Source organism: Echiichthys vipera (assembly GCF_963691815.1).
Source record: "Echiichthys vipera genome assembly, chromosome: 1".
NCBI lineage: Eukaryota > Metazoa > Chordata > Actinopteri > Perciformes > Trachinidae > Echiichthys > Echiichthys vipera.
The window spans coordinates 42,024,665-42,034,664 of NC_139826.1; the positions used below are offsets into that span (position 1 = coordinate 42,024,665).

The window sequence follows — 10,000 nt, forward strand, 5'->3', positions numbered from 1 at the left end:
CTGGTTCATGTGGTCACACGTGTTAGAGGTTACAGCAGTGTTCTGGTTCATGTGGTCACACATGTTAGCGGTTACAGCGGTGTTCTGATTCATGTGGTCACACGTGTTAGCGGTTACAGCGGTGTTCTGGTTCATGTGGTCACACGTGTTAGCGGTTACAGCGGTGTTCTGGTTCATGTGGTCACACGTGTTAGCGGTTACAGCGGTGTTCTGGTTCATGTGGTCACACGTGTTAGCGGTGTTCTGGTTCATATGGTCACACGTGTTAGCGGTGTTCTGGTTCATATGGTCACACGTGTTAGCGGTGTTCTGGTTCATGTGGTCACACGTGTTAGCGGTTACAGCGGTGTTCTGGTTCATGTGGTCACACGTGTTAGCGGTTACAGCGGTGTTCTGGTTCATGTGGTCACACGTGTTAGCGGTTACAGCGGTGTTCTGGTTCATGTGGTCACATGTGTTAGCGGTGTTCTGGTTCATGTGGTCACATGTGTTAGCGGTGTTCTGGTTCATGTGGTCACACGTGTTAGCGGTGTTCTGGTTCATGTGGTCACACGTGTTAGCGGTGTTCTGGTTCATGTGGTCACACGTGTTAGCGGTGTTCTGGTTCATGTGGTCACACGTGTTAGCGGTGTTCTGGTTCATGTGGTCACATGTGTTAGCGGTGTTCTGGTTCATGTGGTCACATGTGTTAGCGGTGTTCTGGTTCATGTGGTCACACGTGTTAGCGGTGTATTATTATTTGTATTATTGTGATTCTGCAGGTCATTGTCCCAGCTTTGTTGTGTATTATAAACACATATATACTGTATGTATGTTTATATATGTGTATTATTGTCGTACTTGTGATGGTGACGGTTGTTGTTTCCTGTCGTCTCAGACTCCAGTGGCGAGCCGCTGTGCCTCATCAGCTCCTCTGTGGCGTCCGGAGCTGAACTCCTCAAAGTGCAATATTTCAAGGTGACGCCGACAGTGACGCAGGTTTGATCCCCTGGACTGTACGCAGATGTGCAGCCGTAACCTCCTCTGTGTGTGTGTGTGTGTGTGTGTGTGTGTGTGTGTGTGTGTGTGTGTGTGTGTGTGTGTCCTCAGGCTGACCGCTTTGGCCCAAACTTCTGCAGCGTCTACAAGAACACGGAGCAGATGATCAACGTGAGCCACGCTACAAACACTCATCACCTCCTGTTAGCTAGCGAGGCTTCATCTGATCACTTCCTGTTAGTTAGCGAAGCTTCATCTGATCACTTCCTGTTAGCGAAGCTTCATCTGATCACTTCCTGTTAGTTAGTGAAGCTTCATCTGATCACTTCCTGTTAGTTAGCCAAGCTTCATCTGATCACTTCCTGTTAGTTAGCGAAGCTTCATCTGATCACTTCCTGTTAGTTAGCGAAGCTTCATCTGAGCACTTCCTGTTAGTTAGCGAAGCTTCATCTGATCACTTCCTGTTAGTAAAGCTTCATCTGATCACTTCCTGTTAGTTAGCGAAGCTTCATCTGATCACTTCCTGTTAGCGAAGCTTCATCTGATCACTTCCTGTTAGCGAAGCTTCATCTGATCACTTCCTGTTAGTTAGTGAAGCTTCATCTGATCACTTCCTGTTAGTTAGTGAAGCTTCATCTGATCACTTCCTGTTAGCGAAGCTTCATCTTATCACTTCCTGTTAGTTAGCGAAGCTTCATCTGATCACTTCCTGTTAGCGAAGCTTCATCTGATCACTTCCTGTTAGTTAGTGAAGCTTCATCTGATCACTTCCTGTTAGTCAGTGAAGCTTCATCTGATCACTTCCTGTTAGTTAGTGAAGCTTCATCTGATCACTTCCTGTTAGCGAAGCTTCATCTGATCACTTCCTGTTAGTTAGTGAAGCTTCATCTGATCACTTCCTGTTAGTTAGCGAAGCTTCATCTGATCACTTCCTGTTAGTTAGTGAAGCTTCATCTGATCACTTCCTGTTAGCGAAGCTTCATCTGATCATTTCCTGTTAGTTAGTGAAGCTTCATCTGATCACTTCCTGTTAGTTAGCGAAGCTTCATCTGATCACTTCCTGTTAGCGAAGCTTCATCTGATCATTTCCTGTTAGTTAACGAAGCTTCATCTGATCACTTCCTGTTAGTGAAGCTTCATCTGATCACTTCCTGTTAGCGAAGCTTCATCTGATCACTTCCTGTTAGTTAGTGAAGCTTCATCTGATCACTTCCTGTTAGTTAGTGAAGCTTCATCTGATCACTTCCTGTTACTTAGCGAAGCTTCATCTGATCACTTCCTGTTAGTTAGTGAAGCTTCATCTGATCACTTCCTGTTAGTGAAGCTTCATCTGATCACTTCCTGTTAGCGAAGCTTCATCTGATCACTTCCTGTTAGTTAGTGAAGCTTCATCTGATCACTTCCTGTTACTTAGCGAAGCTTCATCTGATTTATGACATCACTTCCTGTTAGTGAAGCTTCATCTGATGTCACTTCCTGTTAGTGAACGCCTCCTTCACAGAAAGGAAATGGATCTGATCGTTTTCACTAAATGAACATTAACGACTAACGGGCGGCTCGTTATGACATCACTTCCTCTCTCTCCAGGTGACCTTCACCACCCTCGACCTCATGCTTCACACTGAGGCTCTGTTGTCCACCATGGACTTCCTGTCCGCGGCGCTTTCCTCCGGCAGCGTAGCGTCTCCGGAGAGAGACATCCGACCAAAGACGGAGGACAAGAGGGCGTCCGCCAAGCCCAGTGAGTCCCCCCCCCCCCCCCCTCAGACCTCAGAGCCGGTCTGCAGGTCCTCAGCTCTCTAACGTGTCCTGTTGTTGTGTCTCTGTCAGCTGCGCTGGTCTCACCGGCAGGAAGTGACATCATCGACCTGAAGGTGATGATGACGCTGGGCGCCTTCAACGTCCTTGTGTGCGACCAGAGTTGCAACATGGCCGACATCAAGATCCAAGGTGCCTGACCCCAGCTGGGCCTCTGTTGCCCCCCCTGGTGGAAGCCCCCCCTCACTGACGCTGTTGTGTCCTCAGGTATTAACGGCTCTCTGCTGGTGCAGGGACCCCAGACCCACATCTCAGCCCGCCTCAGGGACTTCATCGTCCTCAACCCGGACCCCAAGAGCCTCCACAAGAAGGTCAGACGCTGGTCCGACGCTGGTCCACCTCGTTACAGCCGAGGAGTCTGATACAGATCTCCTATCTACCTCAGACTACCCTGGACTACCTCAGACTACCCTGGACTACCTCAGACTACCCTGGACTATCTCAGACTACCCTGGACTATCTCAGACTATCCTGGACTACCTCAGACTACCCTGGACTACCTCAGACTACCCTGGACTACCTCACACTACCCTGGACTACCTCAGACTACCCTGGACTACCTCACACTACCCTGGACTACCTCAGACTACCCGGGACTACCTCAGACTACCCTGGACTACCTCAGACCACCCTGGACTACCTCAGACTACCCTGGACTACCTCAGACTACCCTGGACTATCGCAGACTACCCTGGACTATCTCAGTCTACCCTGGACTACCCCAGACTACCCTGGACTATCTCAGACTATCCTGGACTACCTCAGACTACCCTGGACTATCTCAGACTATCCTGGACTACCTCAGACTACCCTGGACTACCTCACACTACCCTGGACTACCTCAGACTACCCGGGACTACCTCAGACTACCCTGGACTATCTCAGACTACCCTGGACTACCTCAGACCACCCAGGACTACCTCAGACTACCCTGGACTACCTCAGACTACCCTGGACTACCTCAGACTACCCTGGACTATCGCAGACTACCCTGGACTACCTTAGACTACCCTGGACTACCTCAGACTACCCTGGACTATCGCAGACTACCCTGCACTACCTCACACTACCCTGGACTACCTCAGACTACCCTGGACTACCTCAGACCAACCTGGACTATCACAGACTACTCTGGACTACCTCAGACTACCCTGGACTATCTCAGACTACCCTGGACTATCTCAGACTACCCTGGACTATCTCAGTCTACCCCTGACTTTTGCAGACTACCCTGGACTATCTCAGTCTACCCTGGACTATCTCAGACTACCCTGGACTATCTCAGTCTACCCTGGACTATCTCAGACTACCCTGGACTATCTCAGACTACCCTGGAGTATCTCAGACTACCCTGGACTATCTCAGACTACCCTGGACTATCTCAGTCTACCCTTGACTTTTGCAGACTACCGTGGACTATCTCAGACTATCCTGGACTATCAGAGACTACCCTGGACTACCTCAGACTACCCTGGACTACCTCAGACTACCTCAGACTACCCTGGACTATCTCAGACTACCCTGGACTATCTCAGTCTACCCTGGACTTTTGCAGACTACCGTGGACTATCTCAGACTATCCTGGACTACCTCAGACTACCCTGGACTACCTCAGACTACCCTGGACTATCTCAGTCTACCCTGGACTATCTCAGACTACCCTGGACTATCTTAGACTGTCCTGGACTACCTCAGACTATCCTGGACTATCTCAGACTACCTCAGACTACCCTGGACTACCTCAGACTATCCTGGACTATCTCAGACTACCCTGGACTACCTCAGACTACCTCAGACTACCTCAGACTATCCTGGACTACCTCAGACTACCCTGGACTACCTCAGACTACCCTGGACTATCTCAGACTACCCTGGACTACCTCAGACTACCCTGGACTACCTCAGACTACCTCAGACTATCCTGGACTACCTCAGACTACCATGGACCCCTGTATCACTGATGTTTCCGTCCCCCAGGCGATCTCCATCGTGGGCGATGAGGTCTTCAGCTTCTCCTTGAGCCTGACCCCTAACGCCACGGAGGGCGCCGGTTACGCCGACACGTCCAAAGCCGACGGCAGAGTGAAGCTGAACGTGGGCTGCATCCAGGTGGTCTACCTGCACAAGTTCATCCTGTCTCTGCTGGTGAGTCCCCGGGTCCGGACCCTGGTCCCAGAAGAACCCTGAACCCCGTAAACGTTCTGACTGTTTCTCTGTTTTTATCCAGAACTTCACCAACAACTTCCAGACGGCCAAAGAGGCTCTGAGCGCCGCCACCGCTCAGGCGGCGGAGAGGGCGGCGTCCAGCGTTCGGGACTTCGCCCAGAAGAGCTTCCGTCTCTGCACGGACATCCGGCTGAAGGCGCCCCTCATCATCGTGCCCCAGTCCTCCACCTCCCATGATGCACTTGTGATGGACCTGGGTCTGATCACGGTGGGAAACAGCTTCTCGCTGCTGCCCGTCGACGGGCGCCCGCTGCCCGCCGTCATCGACAACATGGACGTCCAGCTGACGCACCTGAAGCTGTCCAGGTCAGTCCGCCGCGCCCTCAGGGACCGGGTTTGGCTTTGTCCCCCCACAGCGTCAATAATCTTCTGTTCTGGTGTCACTTCCTGTTTCCTGTTTCCTGTCAGGACCTGCTTGGATCCAGCCTCAGGGCGCCCGACCACCGAGGTGCTCGAACCGGTGAACCTGCGCCTCAACGTCAAGAGGAACCTGGCAGCGTCCTGGTACAAGAAGATGGTCGCCGTGGAGATCGACGGGGATCTGAAGCCCATGAAGGTGAGGAGGAGGAGGAGGAGGAAGAGGAGGAGGAGAGAGGAGGAGGAGTTGGAGGAGGAGGAGGAGGAGAGGAAGAGGAGGAGGAGGAGGAGAGGAGGAAGAGGAGTTGATGAGTTCAACTCCTCCCTGAGATGAAACACGTCCTTTGCCCCTGATCTGTTCTGGGGTCGGAGACGTCAGTGATGACTCAGCGTTTTTATAGCTTCTGTCTTCTGTCCTTGTTTTAAACAGCGGACATGTTCAACACCAAAGGTACTCTGTCGTCCGTTAGCGTCCGCGTGTCCTCTGAAGCGTCCACGTGTCCTCCTGTAGCGTCCGTGTGTCCTCCTGTAGCGTCCGCGTGTCCTCCTGTAGCGTCCACGTGTCCTCCTGTAGCGTCCTCGTGTCCTCCTGTAGCGTCCGCGTGTCCTCCTGTAGCGTCCACGTGTCCTCCTGTAGCGTCCGCGTGTCCTCCTGTAGCGTCCACGTGTCCTCCTGTAGGTCCACGTGTCCTCCTGTAGCGTCCGCGTGTCCTCCTGTAGCGTCCGCGTGTCCTCCTGTAGCGTCCGCGTGTCCTCCGTTAGCGTCCGCGTGTCCTCCTGTAGGTCCGCGTGTCCTCCTGTAGCGTCCGTGTGTCCTCCGTTAGCGTCCACGTGTCCTCCTGTAGCGTCCACGTGTCCTCCTGTAGGTCCACGTGTCCTCCTGTAGGTCCACGTGTCCTCCTGTAGCGTCCGCCTGTCCTCCTGTAGCGTCCACGTGTCCTCCTGTAGCGTCCACGTGTCCTCCTGTAGCGTCCGCGTGTCCTCCTGTAGCGTCCACGTGTCCTCCTGTAGCGTCCACGTGTCCTCTGAAGCGTCCATGTGTCCTCCGTTAGCGTCCACGTGTCCTCCGTTAGCGTCCGGGTGTCCTCCTGTAGCGTCCATGTGTCCTCCGTTAGCGTCCACGTGTCCTCCGTTAGCATCTGCGTGTCCTCCTGTAGCGTCTTCGTGTCCTCCTGTAGCGTCCGCGTGTCCTCCTGTAGCGTCCACGTGTCCTCCTGTAGCGTCCGCGTGTCCTCCTGTAGCGTCTTCGTGTCCTCCTGTAGCGTCCGCGTGTCCTCCTGTAGCGTCCGCGTGTCCTCCTGTAGCGTCCACGTGTCCTCCTGTAGCGTCCGCGTGTCCTCCTGTAGCGTCTTCGTGTCCTCCTGTAGCGTCCGCGTGTCCTCCTGTAGCGTCCGCGTGTCCTCCTGTAGCGTCCGCGTGTCCTCCTGTAGCGTCCACGTGTCCTCCTGTAGGTCCACGTGTCCTCTGAAGCGCCCACGTGTCCTCCTGTAGCGTCCTCGTGTCCTCCGTTAGCATCCACGTGTCCTCCTGAAGCGTCCACGTGTCCTCCTGTAGGTCCACGTGTCCTCTGAAGCGTCCACGTGTCCTCCGTTAGCGTCCACGTGTCCTCCGTTAGCGTCCGGGTGTCCTCCTGTAGCGTCCACGTGTCCTCTGAAGCGTCCGCGTGTCCTCCTGTAGCGTCTGCGTGTCCTCCTGTAGCGTCCGCGTGTCCTCCTGTAGCGTCCGCGTGTCCTCCTGTAGGTCCACGTGTCCTCCTGTAGCGTCCACGTGTCCTCCTGTAGCGTCCGCGTGTCCTCCTGTAGCGTCCGCGTGTCCTCCTGTAGGTCCACGTGTCCTCCTGTAGCGTCTGCGTGTCCTCCTGTAGCGTCCGCGTGTCCTCCTGTAGCGTCCGCGTGTCCTCCTGTAGGTCCACGTGTCCTCCTGTAGCGTCCACGTGTCCTCCTGTAGCGTCCTCGTGTCCTCCTGTAGCGTCCGCGTGTCCTCCTGTAGCGTCCACGTGTCCTCCTGTAGCGTCCACGTGTCCTCCTGTAGCGTCCGCGTGTCCTCCTGTAGCGTCCACGTGTCCTCCTGTAGGTCCACGTGTCCTCCTGTAGCGTCCGCGTGTCCTCCTGTAGCGTCCGCGTGTCCTCCTGTAGCGTCCGCGTGTCCTCCGTTAGCGTCCGCGTGTCCTCCTGTAGGTCCGCGTGTCCTCCTGTAGCGTCCGTGTGTCCTCCGTTAGCGTCCACGTGTCCTCCTGTAGCGTCCACGTGTCCTCCTGTAGGTCCACGTGTCCTCCTGTAGCGTCCGCCTGTCCTCCTGTAGCGTCCACGTGTCCTCCTGTAGCGTCCACGTGTCCTCCTGTAGCGTCCACGTGTCCTCCTGTAGGTCCACGTGTCCTCCTGTAGCGTCCACGTGTCCTCCTGTAGCGTCCGCGTGTCCTCCTGTAGCGTCCACGTGTCCTCCTGTAGCGTCCACGTGTCCTCTGAAGCGTCCATGTGTCCTCCGTTAGCGTCCATGTGTCCTCCGTTAGCGTCCGGGTGTCCTCCTGTAGCGTCCATGTGTCCTCCGTTAGCGTCCACGTGTCCTCCGTTAGCATCTGCGTGTCCTCCTGTAGCGTCTTCGTGTCCTCCTGTAGCGTCCGCGTGTCCTCCTGTAGCGTCCGCGTGTCCTCCTGTAGCGTCTTCGTGTCCTCCTGTAGCGTCCGCGTGTCCTCCTGTAGCGTCCGCGTGTCCTCCTGTAGCGTCCGCGTGTCCTCCTGTAGGTCCACGTGTCCTCCTGTAGCGTCCGCCTGTCCTCCTGTAGCGTCCACGTGTCCTCCTGTAGCGTCCACGTGTCCTCCTGTAGCGTCCACGTGTCCTCCTGTAGGTCCACGTGTCCTCCTGTAGCGTCCACGTGTCCTCCTGTAGCGTCCGCGTGTCCTCCTGTAGCGTCCACGTGTCCTCCTGTAGCGTCCACGTGTCCTCTGAAGCGTCCATGTGTCCTCCGTTAGCGTCCATGTGTCCTCCGTTAGCGTCCGGGTGTCCTCCTGTAGCGTCCATGTGTCCTCCGTTAGCGTCCACGTGTCCTCCGTTAGCATCTGCGTGTCCTCCTGTAGCGTCTTCGTGTCCTCCTGTAGCGTCCGCGTGTCCTCCTGTAGCGTCCGCGTGTCCTCCTGTAGCGTCTTCGTGTCCTCCTGTAGCGTCCGCGTGTCCTCCTGTAGCGTCCGCGTGTCCTCCTGTAGCGTCCGCGTGTCCTCCTGTAGCGTCCACGTGTCCTCCTGTAGGTCCACGTGTCCTCTGAAGCGTCCACGTGTCCTCCTGTAGCGTCCTCGTGTCCTCCGTTAGCATCCACGTGTCCTCCTGAAGCGTCCACGTGTCCTCCTGTAGGTCCACGTGTCCTCTGAAGCGTCCACGTGTCCTCCGTTAGCGTCCACGTGTCCTCCGTTAGCGTCCGGGTGTCCTCCTGTAGCGTCCACGTGTCCTCTGAAGCGTCCGCGTGTCCTCCTGTAGCGTCTGCGTGTCCTCCTGTAGCGTCCGCGTGTCCTCCTGTAGCGTCCGCGTGTCCTCCTGTAGGTCCACGTGTCCTCCTGTAGCGTCCACGTGTCCTCCTGTAGCGTCCGCGTGTCCTCCTGTAGCGTCCGCGTGTCCTCCTGTAGGTCCACGTGTCCTCCTGTAGCGTCTGCGTGTCCTCCTGTAGCGTCCGCGTGTCCTCCTGTAGCGTCCGCGTGTCCTCCTGTAGGTCCACGTGTCCTCCTGTAGGTCCACGTGTCCTCCTGTAGGTCCACGTGTCCTCCTGTAGGTCCACGTGTCCTCCTGTAGGTCCACGTGTCCTCCTGTAGGTCCACGTGTCCTCCTGTAGCGTCCACGTGTCCTCCTGTAGCGTCCACGTGTCCTCCTGTAGGTCCGCGTGTCCTCCTGTAGCGTCCACGTGTCCTCCTGTAGGTCCGCGTGTCCTCCTGTAGCGTCCTCGTGTCCTCCTGTAGCGTCCACGTGTCCTCCTGTAGCGTCCACGTGTCCTCCTGTAGGTCCGCGTGTCCTCCTGTAGCGTCCACGTGTCCTCCTGTAGGTCCGCGTGTCCTCCTGTAGGTCCACGTGTCCTCCTGTAGGTCCACGTGTCCTCCTGTAGGTCCACGTGTCCTCCTGTAGGTCCGCGTGTCCTCCTGTAGGTCCACGTGTCCTCCTGTAGGTCCACGTGTCCTCCTGTAGCGTCCACGTGTCCTCCTGTAGCGTCCACGTGTCCTCCTGTAGGTCCGCGTGTCCTCCTGTAGCGTCCACGTGTCCTCCTGTAGGTCCGCGTGTCCTCCTGTAGGTCCACGTGTCCTCCTGTAGGTCCACGTGTCCTCCTGTAGCGTCCACGTGTCCTCCTGTAGGTCCGCGTGTCCTCCTGTAGCGTCCTCGTGTCCTCCTGTAGGAGAGGTTTGTCTCAGTTGCACCTTGGTAGCTAAGCTAACGCCAGCTAAGCTAACGCCAGCTAAGCTAACGCTAGCTAGCTCGACCTCTGAGGTCGTCGTTTTGATTTAAAACGATCGCAGAGACGGTTCGGCGGTTCGATCCCGCCTCGGTGAGCAGTCCCCCTGCCCCTGACTCCAGGACGCTGCTGTCTCCGCAGGTGGAGCTGAGTCAGGACGACCTGAAGGTGCTGCTGAGGATCCTGACGGAGAACC

The 10,000-nt window shown here is 56.0% G+C and overlaps 1 protein-coding gene across 1 annotated transcript in view; it reads left to right on the forward strand.

Annotated features, from left to right (window-relative positions):
- The window catches only part of LOC310952405 (intermembrane lipid transfer protein VPS13C-like), a gene marked incomplete at its 5' end in the record, with an annotated part of 126,417 nt that overhangs the window by 35,183 nt on the left and 81,234 nt on the right, over positions 1-10,000 (forward strand). The window contains 9 exon segments of the mRNA XM_083921017.1: positions 878-957; positions 1,090-1,149; positions 2,566-2,719; positions 2,809-2,928; positions 3,004-3,107; positions 4,774-4,941; positions 5,024-5,328; positions 5,431-5,578; positions 9,946-10,000. The exon segment at positions 9,946-10,000 is cut by the window's right edge and continues 144 nt beyond it. Coding sequence (XP_083777143.1) covers positions 878-957; positions 1,090-1,149; positions 2,566-2,719; positions 2,809-2,928; positions 3,004-3,107; positions 4,774-4,941; positions 5,024-5,328; positions 5,431-5,578; positions 9,946-10,000 — 1,194 coding nt within the window.